At 39.1% G+C, this 19,197-nt stretch overlaps 2 protein-coding genes and 1 non-coding gene across 3 annotated transcripts in view; 2 read left to right on the forward strand and 1 right to left on the reverse strand.

The window, feature by feature from the left end:
- The window catches only part of myripb (myosin VIIA and Rab interacting protein b), a 111,653-nt gene extending 102,642 nt beyond the window's left edge, over window positions 1–9,011 (forward strand). Inside the window, exons 10-16 of the mRNA XM_008295535.1 lie at window positions 565–714; window positions 1,041–1,814; window positions 6,410–6,598; window positions 6,678–6,839; window positions 6,957–7,052; window positions 7,923–7,983; window positions 8,934–9,011. Of these exons, the coding sequence (XP_008293757.1) occupies window positions 565–714; window positions 1,041–1,814; window positions 6,410–6,598; window positions 6,678–6,839; window positions 6,957–7,052; window positions 7,923–7,983; window positions 8,934–8,977 (1,476 nt within the window). The 3' untranslated portion in view covers window positions 8,978–9,011. The remainder of the gene's footprint in view (window positions 1–564; window positions 715–1,040; window positions 1,815–6,409; window positions 6,599–6,677; window positions 6,840–6,956; window positions 7,053–7,922; window positions 7,984–8,933) is intronic.
- A 4,028-nt stretch (window positions 9,012–13,039) lies between these two features.
- prlh2 (prolactin releasing hormone 2) lies at window positions 13,040–15,580 on the reverse strand. Its single transcript, XM_008295536.1, has 3 exons — window positions 15,470–15,580; window positions 14,776–14,959; window positions 13,040–13,473 (listed from the first exon to the last, which is right to left on the reverse strand). Exons 2-3 carry the CDS (start codon window positions 14,936–14,938, stop codon window positions 13,268–13,270), a joined length of 369 nt encoding a protein of 122 aa, XP_008293758.1. The 5' UTR covers window positions 14,939–14,959; window positions 15,470–15,580; the 3' UTR covers window positions 13,040–13,267.
- A 2,750-nt stretch (window positions 15,581–18,330) lies between these two features.
- trnar-ccg (transfer RNA arginine (anticodon CCG)) lies at window positions 18,331–18,403 on the forward strand. Its single transcript has one exon. It is a non-coding gene; the product is annotated as a tRNA-Arg (tRNA).
- Window positions 18,404–19,197: the final 794 nt, after the last annotated feature.

The following is a 19,197-nucleotide window of genomic DNA, read 5'->3' on the forward strand; positions in this document are numbered from 1 at the left end:
TGTGTTTAGTGCAGAGGGAGCTGTACCAGGATGAAATGTTGAATGTGAGGATGGATTCGATGAGTGAGGTGTAAACCAGGGTTAAAATGCCTCTGCTGACATTAGAAGTCCTCAGTTTCCTCAGCAGATGAAGGCACTGCTGTGCTTTTTAAAATAGTTTTATATTTTGGGTTTAGCACTTTGTTTCGACCTTCGGCTGTTGTGTTAAAGTGCTTTATAAATAAAGTTGAGTTGAATCAGAAGACAAATCTGGGGTCATGAGGTCATCAGCGGAGGAAGAAAGAATAAACAAAGTTCTGCTGCACAAATTTGTTCTGTTTTTTCAGACATTGGATAATTTTAGTTCTTTATATGAAAGTATGTGAAAGGTTTTGAGGATTCAGTCCTGAGAAGTAGCAACTCACAGACATTTCCCAACCCTGCTTTTTTGAAATTGTGACACGCCAGAAAAGTTACAAATAGTTTAGTATAAAAACTTTCCTGTCGAGTTGTTGTGAATCAGAAGTGTAAAGTAGCATTACATGTAAATACATGTACTTCGTTGCTTCCCACCGTCGTTCCCAGGTGATGGGAGACAGCAGCGAGGCCGAGGAGAAGCAGAGTGACCCCATCAGAAGATCGCGGCGACGCAGGAAAAGCAAGAGAGAGTCGTCCACAGAGCAGAGCAGGCCTGGAAGCCAGAGCCATACACAGTCCATCTACCCCTTAGTACAGGTAAAACATCACACCTGTAGTTAGACTGACTTTATGAGCCACTCTTTTCTAATTGATTCTTAACAGTAACTCAATTTAAGTTCCCACTGTGCCAACTGGTGAGAAATTTTTAATCACAGATACTCAACGTTGGTTGTAAAATATTGTCTCACCATTGGGAGGCAGCAAATTAAGGATCTTAATTTGAGAGTGTAGCGCCCTGTCTCTTTAGTAGATCTGTTGGTCTTTAAACTCAGTTAGTAATTTTTTATGTTGTCTCGTATATTTTGATAATTATTTTTGTTTTTTTTTGTGTCCATCTTCGTCCATGTGTTTTCATATTCAAGGAAAACAGTGGTTTTCTACTCAACAACCTGCTGAAGAGAGGCTTAAGTGAGGATCAGACAGTATCTGACACCGTGCCAGTGGCCACAGCTGCACCAGACGCCTTCAAATTAGATGCCATGACACCTGAGCCAGAGGACTTGGACACGGTGGCTCCGAATTCGCCCGCCCCCGGCCCTCCTCTGCCCCACTCTTTGGCTCCGGGACCCCAGCTCTCTTCCAACAGCTCGGGGCCTAGAGCCGGCTCCGGAGACCCGCTGGAAGAGGAGATACGATCCAGGCTTAGTCAGCTGGTCAGCCGTGCCAACAGCAAAGACAACAGCTCATCTGAAGATGAGAGCACACAGTGGCCTGCGGACAAGCAGACGGAACAAGAAAGCGACAGACAGAGAGAGAAATCAAGGCCGAAAGACACAGAAAGGCAGCGGGCAAGTGACAAATTAAGTGAGAAAGCAAGTGAAGCAGTGGAACAAGTGAACGGACAAGAGATGAAAAGGAGCGAGAGACTAATAAAGAGTGCTTCAGTGAGGGAAGAAGTTAGAGTCAGGGAGAGGAGGTTGGAGAAACGAGGCGAGAGTCTGAAAGAGAAAGTAGATGATCAGGAACAAAAGAGAGGGGACAAAAGAGAGCCGAACAGACAAAGTAAGAGGCAACATAAAAGAGACGTGGAGAAGGAAGCGGGGCTGAAAGCAGCAGCAGCGAGGAGGAGTGGATCCAGTGCGAGCTCGCCTGCTGTTACGCCTTCTTCCCAGGAGGGGGCGCTGTCAAACAACCAGGTGAGGAGATGAGAACAAAATACAGTGGATGTGATTTCCATTCTCCACTCATGTGCTTGTGCCCGTTTGTCCGGCCTTTGATCAATTTCTTTTTCTTTCTTTTCTCCTTTAACCGTCAAAAACACTTAATCATCCCACCCTCCTCTATTATCTCCTTTATTATCTCCTCTATTGCCCATGTATTTATGTGACAATCAATGCTGTGCTTATCTGTGCCTCATCCTGTGTTTTTCCTGTGTTACTGTGTGTTTCCTTCTTTCTTTATGTCTGTTTTTTTTTGTGTTTCTTTGTGAATGTATGTTTGTGTGTGTGTGTGTGTGTGTGTGTGTGTGTGTGTGTCAGGTGGGACAGAATGACTCGGAGCAACAGCAGAGGCTTCAGTTGCTCTCCTCTATCTTACACCAGGTGAGATATATGAGCTAGAAAGCAAAGACATCCTCTGATGTCTTGCATAAAAACCACACAAACCTAATTTAATCCCTGCCCAACCCCACTGCATCCATACAGGAAACACACACGCCTGCATCCATGCACACACACACATTAAACAACGCGTATTTTCACTTAAAGCGTGTATTTCTTATGTCAGTGCAAGCAGCATTGTGGTGGTGTGCATGTGTTTGAAATGGCCTCATATTTGACTTCTTTTTGTTAATAATATAGACAGCGTGACATGACACTACGATAGTTCCTGTTCCAGAGCTCCTTTTTAGAATCACACCTTTGCAATGTCCCAGCTATCACAGAAGAACTGCAAATACTTTTTTTTTTTTTACTAACAATAGCCTCAAAAGGTCAGAATTCAGCTTACACCCACAGGTCCAGTCATGTTTTGTGTGAACTTTTACTCATCTTAAATTCAAAAAACTCCCTCCATTGCTCTTGCTCTTTAGCATAGTCCACCTTTCTCAGCTGAAAGACGCATTCTCTCAAATGTACGAAATGATCAGAACAGGGCTGAGTAATTTGGAGGAAAGATCCAATTGCGATTTTTCAGACAGATATTGATTTGATTTGAGATATCATTTTTTTAAAGCCGAGCTTCGGTTCAATATGCACTGTGTAATAGATTGAATAGATTGGGATGAAGCATTGCCACATGAGACACCGTGAAAAGCGTGACTGTTGTACATAGCAGATGGAACGAATGTGTAAAACCACTGACACCACAGTTTAAACTCTGGCTCAGATGTGCTGCAAAATGTATGAGGTATGCAGCTATTAAATAATGCCTGAACCATGTTGTATACATTGATAAACGGCTTAGGCCTGGAGTGGAATCAGCCGAAGGCAAATTGAGTTTGGTGCAGTAAATTACAAACATCTCCTGAAATGCATTGGCCATAAGCATCTGAGATGTAATTAAATAGTAACTTCTAGCCAGAACTATTAAAATGTCATGTTCAACACGTGGGCTGTGGCTTTTTACAAACTAATTCTTAGGCTCTGGAATGTAGTTTGTTCATCATGCTCAAATGTACAAATGTGCATATGGCTTGATTTACCTTGAGCGTGCTGCTGTCGGACACACTTGTCCAGCTATACAATCCACAAACGAGGGGAAAAAAGCATCTTTTTCTGTGAGAAATTAGTTTGACTGATGTCCGCTAGCACATATATTGCATAATTTCTTGTATGAAAATATTAAAGGACATTGATTTGTTGTATACTAACTACAAAAGCATGTCTAATATCAAAACTCTTTTTAGCAGACACTGTATGACCGTTGTGGTCTCGATAAAATCTAGGCTAGATCTCTTAGGCACTGATATTCTCACATTGTAAATCCACTCTATTCGTCAACACATCAATATGGACCAGCCGCACAAAGTCAGGCACACACACATTAACACACACACACACATATTTGGATGCTGCATCTGAGTCATGGGGGTCGATGTTGGTCATTAGGCACACTCATTATGAGGGCTCCTATGAGTAATGCTTGTCTTTTACAATGAGTATGACACATGTACTGGTGTGATCTATTTCTGCTCCCTTTATAAACTGGTCGGGGCAGCTCAGTTCGATGTGTGGAAGAGAAAACGTGACAGCAGCAGTGATGTTTTTTTGATATTTAAACCATTTTAAAGTAGAATCTAGCCTTTATTCCTTTATTGCCCTACATATATTAAATGAGGACTAATGTCAACATTTTTAGCAGATATATGGACAAACAGGCTGCTTGCTAAATTATTTAAGATTTAGTCAAATGATGAATGAAACACCCCACATTTTAATCCACATAACTCATAAGAAACACATTTTTCTAATAAACAAAAAAACGATTACAAAAACCAACAAAAGATTCTACAAATGAGACGAAAATGCAAAAATACATTAAAATGAAACTGTGAAGCAAATATTGCTTTAGTTCATGTTGTGTTTCCATCGATTGTCAAGCAGGAAGTTTGTATAAGACGTCATTTGCAGAGGACGTGTGTGGGTTGATGGTTATTCTTTTTATAGCAGAAGCAGGCCATAGCGGTCATCTGTGTCACATTTTCTGTAGGAAAGTCGACTAGGCGACCAACAAATGAGTCATAAAAATTAAAGAATATAAACGACCACAAGGACACACATCAAGTATAGACAAAAGATGCAAAACAAGTTCAAAAGTACTAGAAATTATAAAATGTATTGTTTGGTCTTGTTGCATCTCTTTCTGTTGATTTTTTAAATAAATTTAACAACAATTCACATGCAAATTTTGTACTTTTCACTCCACTATGTTTGGTTGACAGCTTTAGTTACATTTTTTTAAGATTCAACAACATATCTCCAGGTTTTGTGACTTTTCATTTTTAAAAAACTGAGGGTTTAAATGTTAAATTAATGGGGGTTTATAAACAATTGTTAGAACAAAAACTCAAAAGACAGTGTCACAACGCTAAGAAAAAAGTCAGTTTTTCTATTCTCGTGAAAACTTCTTGCAGATTCATGGTTCTAACAGGATGCATTAATGCAGCAATAATATGATAAAAGTAAAAGTATCATATCTTGTAAGTTATATTATGCAGTGACTTATACTTTCCGTACGTATATGTCTTAATAATATGGAAGTAAACTATGTATTTTTTTACATGCACTAAGTATATCTTCTTCGTCAATAGCAGTGAGACGTGTTTGGATTTCAGACTGTTTGATCCACGTAGCGATGGCCTGGTTCTTTAGAGCGAATGAGAACATTTCCACTCTCCTCTGGCCGGCCCAAATCAATATCTCAGAACGTCCATCTCTGTGTCTCAGTCTTTGTAAGAACACTGAATGGCGGTTTTAAAAAAAGATAACTGCCCCTCATCTCTTTCTCCTCCCTACCTGCCTCTCCTGTCACCAGCTAAAACCTGGCCTTTCAGACTGTCGCACGGCGTCTGTCTGAGAGAGGGATCAATATGCGTCCAATCCCCCTGATCAAAGCTCGCGCCAGTGATTCATTCATTACTGAATAACATATGTTTCTCTTTACCAACCCTTTTCCTTTTTTCTTGCTCGGTGTTTTCATCTATTCAGGAAAATGAAACAGCAGCTTTCTTTACGAGGCACCTTTGAATTAGTATTTGTCACGGACACGTGGAATTTGAAAACGAACTTTAATTTGGATGAGCGAGCTGCTCCAGTTAACCAAGACATTGGCTGGCACAATGACTAACGTGCTGTTTTCATTTGTCCGTCGAAAGCGTTTGGATATGGTAACGAGAGAGCTCCGCCAACTAATTTGTCCATCCATTCCCAAATTAATTAAGTGAGCCTGTGTTGTTTGGCTACTGTTTTGAAAATTCATGCACTAATTGCGACAAAAAGATCAAAACCAATTCTTTTTTTTTTTTGTCAAAATTTTTAAATTGCCATTGAATTCCTGTTTTCACAGCTGCACATCCAAATGCTGTGATTTCTATGCTGCAATCTACTTTTTAAAAAGGCTACACAGTGATAAGAGATGCTCTGTCCACTGTCAAAACCAAAGATCAGCTACTTCTCTGGCTTTGTCCTGAAGCTGTATTTGCTTCTTTTCCTGCTTCTTCTGATTGTTCTTCCAGCCCAAGCATGTATAAGTGAGGGTGTTTACAGAATGATTAATTAGGCCTCAGAGAAACTGTGACAAAGACATGTCCATGTATCACCTGTTACGTTTTCTTCTTTTTTTCTGGGTCATGCATCTTGAGAACACAGGGTTCAGGTGCTGGGGGGAAAAAAATAACAAAACATGAAGCCGCATTATCTTCATTTGCTCCTTTTAAAATGGGGATGTTTTTACTCTGCTGATGATTATAAAATATTCCAAAGTTGTATATTTGGATAATTGCATTTTGTTGCTTCCCTTAGCTTTCTGAATGAAAGATGTTTTTCATTATTACTTCATGTCGTTCTACTGCATTAAACCCTTGTTTGTCCTTAATGTGATGTTTACACATTTTCTGTACATGTGTCCTATTACATTCAGTCTTTTTGCTCATTGTGTCACTTCTAAGGTTTCCCAGCTCTTATCTGACCCCAATGGTTCATTGCATTTAATTTTTAATCAAAAATGTATCTGTTTTTTTGCCTTTTTACGCTGTTTGTGAAGTATATTTGTGTGTGCTCTTTAACTCCAACAGAAATACTCGGCAGCCTCACTCTGCAGCATCACCACAGAGGTGCTGAAGGTCTTGAACGCTACAGAGGAGCTGATTGGTGAGGCGGGAGGTGAGAGCTACACCCCTTCTGAGTCCATGAGCGCTTCTCCCATCTCCAGCTGCTCCGAGACCCGCAGGCTGGACCAGAGGCTCACCAAGATGGAGGAGAATGTAAGCAAAAGAGGACCTCAACTCGATAAGCTTCGCCACCTGAATGCGAACGGAAACTAAAAGTTTCTTCTCTGTGCAGGTGTACCTGGCTGCTGGAGCCGTGTATGGCCTTGAGGGGGCACTGGGGGACCTGGAGCAGTGTGCTCGTGGTATTAGCAGTGGGACCACAGACACAGAGCTGGCCTTTCTGGAAGACCAAGTGGCTACTGCAGCCGCTCAGGTCCAGCAGTCTGAACTACAGGTACCGGAAGGGGGTTGCTTTATAGAGCTGAATGTGCATTATCATCTGACTGAAACTGAACAAAGATAACAAGGCGTTAGTCCATGTTCCTTAAACACATCCTCTTTCTGCTTCAAGATATCAAACATTGAGGCCAGGATATCAGCTCTGAAAACAGCTGGGTTAAACGTGACTGTCTGCAATCACTTCTCCAAGTTCAAGCCAAAGTCTAAGGTACCTCACTGTGCTTCAGGTTCTGTAAAGTCTGTCACACTCAGCTACACACAGGTCACTTAAATTCTATTAAAAGCACATTAGTAGATCTTATAATATAGTGCTTGTATGTTAAAGCAAGATACTACGGGCAGAAGCAACTATTTTTGTCATGCATTATTACATTGTGAGATTTTAGGTTATTTTGCTTCTGTAACATGATTTCTAGTGGAAAGGAATCATCCAAAATATACATTTAGATGTTTATGTTTCTACACTTTGCCTATTTAGATCTGTAGATTGAAATTATAATGCATAACTTTAAAGGCGGTTTTCAGAATTTGTTTTTGCGCATACTATGAGCCAAAAAACTTTCTAGCTTCATATGCTTAGTTTTGTACAGAGGGGCTTATTCATGGATCAGTCACAGCCTTATTTACACAACATTTTATTCCTAAAACCAAGGTGGTTGATGACAATATTTTCTGATTGATGAAATGATTAAATGCAAAATCTCCTTCGTTAAAAACCTTTAACTTTGATGTGTCAACAAATGGATCAAGAATTTTGAACCTGGCTTTGTATACAAATCCATGAATATTTAATTAGGCTGTGTCCAATTTGACTATTTAAACATTAAACTTAAGAAAATGTGTAATAGAAAATAATTGCTTTCATGAAAGACTTCAGCTGGAGAAGTTTCATGTCAATATTTATTAGTTACAGTTTTGACCGTCTTCACCTGTAGTGGGTTTTATTAAATTATTATTATTAGCATAAGGTTTGATATTTAAAATGGAAAAGCTGAGAAGGTGTAGCAGCCAAGTCTTAATGGTTTGCTAATTTAAATGATGTTATTCGTTGTATGATAGAAGAATGCTCTCATTACAGCCTCAAACACTGGACTCATCGCGTCATCAGAGGAGGAAGCTTCCAGCGCCTCCACTGAAAGGTACCAAACAAGTTTGTCTTGTTTTGTAGAAAATAACCGAAAGAGAACTGTAAATATAAACTGCAACAAATCTGCTTCCAGGCATGAATGTCTGTAGAAATAAAGATACATTATTTGAAAATGATTTTAAATTTTGCATTTCACTCTGCAATATTTAATCTAAAATGTGGATGCTATCTACCTGGCACTCATCAGTCAGCAATGGTTGAAGCAGCAGTAAATTGAGTTTGCTAACTGCTGACTTATACAATAAACAGTGTATGCTGAAGGGGGGGTGCAAGAAACCGAGACAGCTACACAAGGAGAGTGATACAGAGACAAGGGGACACTTCTATTCACCTTTAGTTAACATCACACATTTTGCGCTTTGTCCTCAAAGAAGAGCTAGGCCACTGAATGGATGTAAAAGTGAATGCATCTGCTAAAAAGGGACGAACTGAAAAGCCCCATTAGATGTAAAGCAGCCAAATGGAAACACACACACACACAGTACAGGAGGGATAAGGCTGTTTTATCAACCAATAAGAAGTCGGTTCCTTTTCATATCAGTGAAAGGCCTTTTTCTGTTGGGGCTGTCTTTATTTTCTTTTTCTTTTTTTGTCTCTCTCTTTTTTTTTTTTTCCTTCACCTGCATCCACACAATAGCTCTGATTCAGGGTGGCTTTTTCAGCATGGCTCCAAAGACGGGCAGCAGACAGGACAATGGGGCAAAATCAGTGACCAAGACGTGTAATCATGTCATTGATTCTAGCTTAGAGTGTCCTTTCTGTCTGTGCATCATACAGTATGCTCTAAATATACAGCCTGGGAGATTGTCCTGACACTTGGATGTAAGTCAGTTGTGTTCATTTGAGTCATATGTTATTGATAGCTTCTCTTTTTCTGGGTTATCCAGGATTTTTTTGAACTGGATGGGTGTTTTTCTTTTTGTTTTGGTTTTTGCATTTCAGAAAAATTGGAGCCAGAGCAGCAGGTGAAAGTATTTCGGCCATAGTGACAGTCAACAGCACAACGAGTCCCTCAGGGCCACTTCAGAGCCCCAGGGGACGGGGGCCCTTCACATCCAGTGCCTTGACCCAGCGTCTGCCTCCAGATCCAGGCCAAGCAGGGGCCAACACCTGCCCTGTGTCACCCACCCAACACTCATCCCTCAGCCAAGCACGGTACCACATTCAGTCAAACGCCTCTCAGAAGACACAACCGGCTCATTCCCCCCGTTTTCCCCGACAGTTTTCTTCTCCTCACCACACAACGTAACATGTAATGCAAAAGGTGACTCAACAGCCAGTGTTTCTGCCTTAAAATCTGCAAACACTCCTCATTGTCCGACTCAAAAAAGAATACCTGTACAGACAACGAAAAACTCATTCCCTCTTTCTATCTGTTTGCAAGAGTATTGTGATTTAATGTACAATGAAGCTGTGGAAAAATCATGTGAAACTTTCTGTGATTCAGTGTCCCAAAAAGAGGCTGAGCCGCGTTTTATACTGCATCTTCTTTTTCACCAAATGAAATGTTATGAGGAATCTAATCATGTTGTAAGCACCCTCCAGAACTTTATTTTTTTGTCGTTGTTGTTGTTTTTGAATGATTGTCAAGCTTCACACATACATACAGCTATCAGATGGTAGTCCTCATTTGGGGGAAGATTGTAACACTTTTGATATTTTAACGATCTGAAAGAATTAAACCAGAAAATAGTGTTTCGTTGTGCGAAGTATCAGGACCGAATAGTTTTTTTTGTCCTTTCCTGCCACTATGATGGCAATAAAGGAATACAAAGCACACTTGAGAAAATGTGCCATTGTAGCTGCACAGCTAAAAACAAATTAGTTAAAAGAACAGTACAAGATTTTGGAAAGATAATTTGCTTTCTTGCTGAGAGTTAAATAAGAAAATCCATACCACTCTTATGTCAGTACGCTAAATATGAAGAAGCTCCAATGGAGCCAGCAGCCAAGCATAAAGACTGGTACATATAGACTGGAAACAGCTACCCTGACTCTGTTCATAAAGTAAAACGAGGTCAAGTAGTCACTTTTTTTTAGCTCTATTTTGGTCTCCTCCACCTCCTGAGGGAAATATCGAGCTGCTAAACAGACTCTACAAGCTGCTAACTGTGTCCGTCTACTGGTCGATGCTGAGCAGTTGGCGTACAGTGGGTTTCTTTGAGTTTTTCTTTTCTTTTTTCTTTTTAACCAAAAACTAAATGACACAGTAGACTTGTTTCCATAACACTTTTTATATGCGAATTAGATGGAGTAAGAAAATTTAGGAAAAAAACCTTCCCCAGTTTTCCAAAAGTGTTTGTACACTACTTGTGGTGGTTTTTGACTTTTTTGAAAAATTGTTAAAAAATGGATGATGGAAACACTCTTTAAAAAAAAGAAAAAAGTTTTGACGCAGTGAACAATAAGCTCACATGACTGATTGGCTGCTTCTACTTCTGTGTTCTTGTTTCGTGACATCATGAAACATAACCAATATCAGCCGACAAAAAAGAATAATTCCAACTTTTTTTTCTTTGATCGAAGACATCTCCTGAAGGCTTCGCTCCATTTCTATGTTGTTGGTGGCCAAAGTTTTGTTTTGCTGTCTTCTTGAAGTTTTTTTTTTGTTAGTTAGCAAACAACTGGTTTTATTTCCAGCTTCTTCTACTCTGTTTATCCCAGCCATGTATAATGTGGCTCATACTGCCAGCTTGTTTATACTCCAGAGCAGTTAGTGGAAACAAGTCTAATTTGTGTTTTTTTTTTTAGAACATTTCAAAAGTTTGCTTAGAGAAGGGTGAGGGAAACCATGAAGTTATGGGCTGGACAGCTAAACAATGGGCTCAAACTCTATAAAACTCTGTGAAGCCAGTGGGAACTACCGATTCAGGCGATATTCTTTGTGAGTTCATCACCACAAGCAACACATTGTTTTCACATTATCATTTGATAGTGTCCATCATAGCAGCCTTAAATCAAACAAGATTTTGATAACTTTGGACAGAGCCAGGCTCACTGCTTTCTCCTGTTTCAGTCTCTAAGCTTTAAGCAAACGCTGGCGGTTCGTATTTAGCTTCTTATTAAGCATACTGGCATCAATTTGCTCCTCTTCAACAGTATAATAACTGTAAAGAAGTCCACCCTCATTTATTCCGAAAAGAAATAGCTGACAAGAACTGATTAGTAGACACACACACCTACACAACAGCCTTAATGTGAAAGCTACTACATTTAAATGAATCAAAATAAGGTTTTAATAATGTCTGAATGAAGACCCATGTGGAGCTGAACACAGAGCTTCCCGGGTCTGATGTTCAGGTTCGGTCTTAAAGCCTTCCTTTGTGCAGTAGGCCTGTTCTTCAACGCAAGGTCATTTATCTTCCTCCTTGTCATTTTCTTTGTTTACTTTCAAACTTTGTGGCCTTTTATTTGAGCGAAATGTATATTTTTTATGTTTTTTCCCCTTTGCTGGGTCATGTCTGAACTATTTCTGTGTTGCATTCAGCAAATCTTGCAAGATTTTTACATAATGAAGTCTGACGGGCTATATAACAAATGCCATGAAACCATGATTTTGTTACAAGCAATTTATTTTTGTACTTACTGAACGTTTTTATGCAATACCGCTGAAATAAGTACTATTGCAAATTAAAGGCTTTATTCTCTCCTCAAAGGAGCCCTCCTCAGTCAGTCCTATCAGACTCTCTCTCTCTCATGTGTGATGACTCAAAGTGCTTTCAGTGTAAGCCTGCATTTACCATTTGATATTCTGCCAGTAATGACGATGGTAAATGCTACAAAAACACAGGTGACAAGAGGCATTTTTTGGAGCAGCCAGTACGATTCATAGTGTACTTGTACTCCTTAAACACTAGATTTGAGAATACTGCCTTTCATTTTTGTGTGATTTTTTTCTTTACTCTGTGACCACTTTCATTAGTCAGAATCTCAGTTAGCCACGCATTCCCTTTTTGCTTTTGGCTACAGCTCAAGAGCAGGGTTGGATTTCCTGATAGACTGCTTGAAAAGGTGTGATGATCTTCCGTGTGAATGCTCTGCCCCTTCTATTAGTGACCTTTTCATCCCGGCGTTTCACATCTTTGGGTTTGCACACTGTTCCTGTACTTTTGTCAATCTTGTTCTCCAGAGGTGTTGATGTATAAAAAAGCATGTTTCTGGTTTTATCAAATTGATGTAAAAATTTTCCCATGAGAAGCACAGCCACAAGGGGTCCAATCATCAGTGTCCTGTATTTTTCTAATGTAAAAAAATATATATATTATCTCATCACAGAATTTGTTAATATATGTATATGTGTGAAAAAGATGGATATGATATAGAATAATGTGTTTATTGCCCAATCATAGTTGACAAATCTTTCGGTGTTGTGTGCAAGAGATCGTGTATATTTGTCATGACTTGTAAGGCTGGATTTACACTGGAAGTCTAATTTACTATTGTAACAGTGTCCCAGATACTCAGTAATTATGAGATTCACACAGAGCTAAAAAAAAACAAAACAAAACAAACAAATGTTACTTTTGTTTCCTGTTTAAATCCAGTGTGGACGACTACGAAGAGGTTCACTGTGCACAGCTCCACAGGCGGGCCATTCACTTTTATGTGCAATCGTTTGTTGCAATCCATATGACATGTTGGGGAAAATATTAACAAGCAAAAAATACAGATTCTCTATGTGCCACAGTACTCTGAGAAAAGAAAATGTATTATGAAATAAATAAAATTTGCAAACTTAAAGTGAAATCTAACTAAAGGGGGTTTTCTTGTGCACTGTGTCTGATATAATGCTATCAGGCAAATCCATCTTTAGTTTTATTGTGTGCTTTTTCTCTCTTTTAGCAAATGAATTACACTGAAATTGCTCATATAGGGAAATGTTAAGAGTCTGTAACCTTATCTGTACTGAATGTGGTTCCTATGTTGAAGTTACCGGATCACTAGTATCGCATTATTAACACAATAGCAATATTTCACTTTTTAAATATAATGGTTAATTGCATCACCCTTCTTGTGCACCTGCAAATACAGGAAGCAAATTCATCAACTCATATAATCACACCATTTGGATTTATTAATCAATATAGAATGCATTTTTTGTTATGTACAGATTCTTTTGGAGAATGATTTCATCAAGGACCTGATGAATCTCATTACAGACACCATAGAGAAATACAAGAGTTAAGAGCTAGAGCAAAACCTCAAGTTAAAAAAAAACGAAGACACTCAGAGTTTGTTGGATGGAGGGGAGGGGAGGGGAGGGGGAGAACACGTCGTCACGGTAACCAATCCCTGCCCTCCTCATCGAGCACTTTTCCGAGGTTCTCCTTATTTCTGAGGCTGTTGAGCAGCAGCTCCAGCGTCCTGACGACGGGCTGCATCCCCCCGCTGCCCAGAGCTTCCACGCTGCTGTGCCTCTTCCCGAAGCGTCCGATGGGTCTCACCCCACGTCCCACGTACCAGAACGGGTCTATCTCTGGACCTGGATAACACACAGTTAGAGTCAAATGCTTCAGATGGAGTAAAGCATGTATGCAATGTTTGAATTTACATTTAGGAAAGTGGTGAAAAGTTCTCTCCAAGCTGGAAATAGCATGAACAGAATGATCAAATGACCAACATCACATACAGAAAGCAGAATGATTCTATGATGATTTTCCTTTAGTGGGTATATTTTTAGCTCTTAAATGAAAAAGTCGAAAGCCAGTTTAATAACAAGTGTAGCCCCTCAAGTTTTCACTCTCAGGTTTCATCATTTCAGACTTCTAAGCTGATATTCTAAGCTGGTTTTACACATTTAAAAAAACTACCAAGACATGATTTCTTGGTCTTTCACACAGTCTTTAGTGAATTGATGATAGTTGACAGTGATACTCACACATTGCAAATGACATTTAATGTTGCATATTATGGTCACACACTATACTTCAACATATAGTACAATAACAGAGAGCATTTAGATTACATGTACTCATTTAGTAAAGTTACTTTAATTTATTGTAAATAATTAAAATTAGAATTTTTAAAAAACAGCCTGTAAAAACACATTGTTAAAAACCTAAAACACTATATACATTTAGATGCAACCACAATGTGCATTTGAAGAGCTCATTTGCAAAAACATCCATTTTCACAAACTTTCAGAAAACCCACTTTTCCATCGTCTACCTGAGACAATATCAATCAAACTTAAGTTATCTATGTTTTTGTCATGTCATTTCTAATGAGTCCAATCCACTCAACTTCAGTTTGACTGATATTATCTCAAGCAAACAACAAAAAAACAAGTTTCTGAAAATCTACAAAAATGGAGTTATCTGTTTTTCCAAATGAACTCTTCATTTGATTATTGGATGAAGATACTTCCCCACTCAGATTAAAATCTTATTGGATATCTATCCTCATAATACTAAAACATCATCTTCAGATTCAGAGGTAGCTGTTTTAAACTGCAGACAATATATCTTTTTAAGTCATTTTATATAGTTTCACCTAATGAATGACAATGGATCTAATATGAGAATATTAATAGAACAAGGTCACTATAAACTCACCAATGACAGCCACAGAGAGATCTTAAATCTTTATGGGTGATATAATACAAAAAATAGAGGATTTTGCTTTTGTTCTGAGTTGAGCTATTAAATTATAAATACAATTTATAGCCCATCTGTCCCCCCCTGTTTGCTGTTCTTTCTTTCTTTCTTTCTTTCTTTTTCACCACTTATATAAAGTTGTGCAAGTGATACAAAAGAAAATAGCGGAAAGAAAAATCGGTCCTTACTTCTGTTGTCGACATTGTGGACGATGTGGAAGTCGTGCTCCACCGTGGTGCTGTGAGCGCGGCTGAAGCTGGAGGAGAGCAGCAGCAGCAGCGCCAGAGCTGCGGGCAGCCAGCGGCTCGTCAGGACGCAGTGCCGGACATGAGCCGCTCTCCCAGGCAGCATGCTGTGGAGTGTCTGAAGGCACTGCAGGGGACGGAGGGAACGCTGGTGAGTCATTTATCACTTATTAAAATAAAAAAAAAAAACACGCACACGCTAATCCTGAAGAAAAGCCTGGAAAAAAACATCCTGATTAAAAGTACTTTTCAACCAGGAGTGATCATGAAAAATAAAATGCTGCACTTTTTTTTTTCCTCCATAGGAAAATTGTACTAGGAGCATTAGTGGAACATTATTTATGAGCTGAAAAAAATATTATAAAGTAGATATCAGTTTACTAGACTTTAAAAATCCACTATGGTGACTGCTAGAAACAATTTGTTATGTTGCCATGTCACAGGATATTATATTGATATTATATTATACTCAGTCACAGGTTGTAAGTATTATAAGTAACACATCTTTATCGACACATCACAAGAGAATGTCCTCAACACAAAACTTGCACTAACTTGCTTCTTTTTTTTTTTTTACAATGACTTTGCCAGGCAGTGCATGAATAAAATACACACAACGTAAACCCCAAATACTCACCCTGAACTTTGGTAGCAGGCTGAGGTCAGTTAGTGGAGGTCCGAAGTCGTTATTGTGGAGCAGGTGTGCCCCTGCTTATATATCCATGCTGCTCCTGAGCTTGCTGAATGATGAATCAAGAACGTCAGTCACACACAGCGATTCTAGACCACAAGGATGCATCACCCCCCCCTCCTCCCACTCTTTAAACTCTCTCCCCGCCTTTGCATCCCTTTGAGAATGGAGGATTCGGCTTTTGGAGTTTTCCTGATGTCTGTCACGCAGCAGAGCAGTCCATCAGGAAGTCAATGACATGCAGACAACTTTAAATTAGTGAACATGGGGAGACCCACCAGCTCAAGTAGGACCATCAGACAGTAACCCAGAACTGTGGTGGGCGTTTTTTGATGAGCCTTTCATCAATCAGCTTGATTACAAGGGATAAGGCAGCACCTAATCAGCTATTGCACACAAAAAAAAAGAAAACCTCAGTGTATTTCTAGACAAGCGCTCACGTCACCAGAAACTACAAGCTTCTTGAACTCTCCTAAAGATAATCAGCTCTGAAAATACCAAGAGCATGAATGTGCAGCGATCACACGGCTGCAAATGGAATTCCCTGTGCTGCTCACATTTCATGACATTTGTAGGAATGAAAGACAATCTAATACTGAAACAAGAACTTTAATGTTGTAGCTGCAAAGTGTCAGTGCCGCTGTATCAACATCAATGACACCAGATTCAGGACGGAGGGTAAAATATACTGCTTGTGCATGCCACCAGAGTGTCACCATGCTGAGAAATGACAAGGATGAATCACAAGTGAGAGGTGATTCACTCTGTCAGATGTCTTCAGGTGGTGTGTTGCCCTGGGGCCTAAATCAATGTCTGTAAAGGTCAAGAAATTGTTAAGCAGTCTGAATTCTACCAGCTTAACTTAAACATACAGCTGGGAGGGTTAGATATGAATCTATTCTTTTTGTTGATGACATCTGAGTGTTTTTTTCTAACTTATGCTCATCTAGAAACGGAGGACCCCATGACAACAACTTTTACAAAATCCAAGTAAATACATTCTACCATAGATGTGGAGCCGAAATGATTAATCACTTAATTAACAGAAAATAAATCTGCAAAAATTTTGGTGATTGATTTTCAACTTCTCAAACGTGAACATTTAGTTTCTTTGTTTAATCTGTATTTCGGTCAGAAAAAGCAATCACATTGAAAACTTATACTTGGGTTCTGGCAAATTGTGACATGAATTTTCACTATTTTCTGACATTTATAATATTTTATAAATAGTTGCAGTCCTGAGTGCATGTGACTCTTCAAAGTAACATAGTGGATAAATGTGTCTACCTGTAGTGTATGTTGAGAAATGTTAACACACATGATGTAAAATCACTGAATTTAGCACTAACTTCTGATGACAGTTTCCTTACAGTATTACCAGTTTATGTTTCAGTTGAAATATGTCTCTCCCATGAATAATACCTCTGTTAAGAATTACACAAAATATCACTGGATGTCATTGTCCAATGTAGCATGTGATGCAAATGGATGTTTGTGTGTGTTTATTTGCATGTACACACTTCCACCTTTGGGCGGCACTTTGCTCTTCCTCCACAGATAATTTTGTCACAGACTGGGATCAGCTTGTATGATGCACACTACAGCTGCAATAATGAGAGGACCTGAGGATGTGTAATCACGCCACAGCAAGGACAACATGCGTAAGTAATAAAGCTAATTTTGATTTATGGCAGAGAGCCCTTGTTTGAAAACAAAGTTTGAGATGAGTTGATTCTTAATGTTCGGTCACAGATGTGTATGTGTGTGTGTGTGTGTGTGTTTGTTTTGCATGTGTACAGCACATGCATTCAGGATAATTTATGTGATATGTCCATGCCGACATTACTCATTATTGGAGTTAGAGACAAATAAATCAAAAAAGGGCAGAACAATGTGCTCTGTTACTGACCTGCGATATACTCTGGTTTCACTCTTGCTGCTATGCCAGCTCTTGTTCCCTCGAACCCAGATATTCTCCATTGTACATTTTCTGCCAATAGATTTTATCACAGATACTTTAAAACACATATTTAAGCTTCTTTTTGGCTTTTTTGCCTATATTAGACAGTGACAGTGGAGAGAGAGCAGAGGTATGACCTGCAGAAATGGTTCAGGATGAAGATGATCAAGTCACTGAGTGAACTGTTTGTATTGTCTTGACAGCACAAGCAATAAATATATTTTAAGCATCTATAAATAGTAAACAAGCAAAGGCATTTCATTCCTAAAAATAACAGAGATGTGGTCTTTGTGTCTGGGTTAAAACATCTCTTTGTTGTTGTGGGACACAAGGGCTCTGAGGAATGTGCTATTGATTGGGAAAACCTTGTTTGCACAATGATTAACAACGTGACCCAGCTGAGCTTTGCGGTCTAAATCATTCCCCTTTCGTGCTATAGTATATTTTGTTAATTGCCTCACGATTCGTGACCTTCAGAGTGCGTGGGCTGAGGCATTCATTGACCATGTTTGGTTTACCCTCTTTCTTAAAAAAGCCTCAATTGGGAATTCGGTGGTCAGTGGGGAAATTTCAATGAAGACATTTCCTGTTTAGCTTTCACTCAGAACAAAGGTCAGATTGGATCCCGGCTTTCCAAGTTTCTCAAACTTTCTTTCACAAACACACAATACACACAATTACAAGGATAGAAAATGCTTTGTACTCCTCAGATGCTTATGAGGACAGTAAGGTTTTAAAAGCAGGTTTTTGTTATATGTCTAAATGATTGACTTTTTTTTCTTCTTCTTTTTGAAACACCATCCAACAAATAGATGAAATCAAATAGATCAATTTGTCTGTTTGTAGTGGCCCAGTGGCCTAATGGATAAGGCATCAGCCTCCGGAGCTGGGGATTGTGGGTTCAAGTCCCACCTGGGTCGTGTGGTTTGCAAGATTGCTGTTAGTTATTGAAGTGTCTGTCTTTGAAAGAAGAAGAAAGCTGTAGTCATGTGATCACAGGAAGGGCTACTGATGTGACATGCACCGTTATCCCACACAAAAGACAGCTGTGTTTCAAGAGTTTTATTTTTAACTGAAGTCACAGGGAGAAGCACAGATGTAAACAATACAACTGATGTCAATTACACTCAGTTTAGCTCATTTTGTTTCAGGGTCCTGATATTGTACATAATGGGTCACTGTCACTCTGTCATAATGCACTTGTATGAGTACAGATTCATCTTCAGTGTTTTTTAGTGATACTCTTGCTTTTCCAACAAACACAGGTGAAACAATGTACCGTTGCATTTTTGAAAAATTACAAAAACATGACCGAGCACATAAAACAAATGACATGTTTTTGGAAAATGATGAATGTCCTGTCAAACTTATATCTCATGTCACCGGCCACTTAAAGAATGCTGGATAAAAATCTATGGGGAAATTCTGTAGCGTCATCGATTGTGGTTGTGTGTCCCACCCCTCCCTCCAATTAGCAAATCGTCTGCCTGGTAACAGAGGTACCATGAAACATCCAGCCATTAGTGTTGTTGACTGACTCAAGAACTGCACTGTAATTAGTTCTTACTTTACTTGTACATTTTCTGTGTATACATTTATGGATGTAGGTTCTACATTTAGTGCTAATCTTTATCGTGGTTTACATTGTTTTGATTATTATGAAAAGAAACAATTAGAACTTCATTTACCAAAGACAGCATTTGTGTTTTCTTAA

This window comes from Stegastes partitus, unplaced genomic scaffold (assembly GCF_000690725.1).
Source record: "Stegastes partitus isolate 25-593 unplaced genomic scaffold, Stegastes_partitus-1.0.2 Scaffold1056, whole genome shotgun sequence".
Lineage (NCBI taxonomy): Eukaryota > Metazoa > Chordata > Actinopteri > Pomacentridae > Stegastes > Stegastes partitus.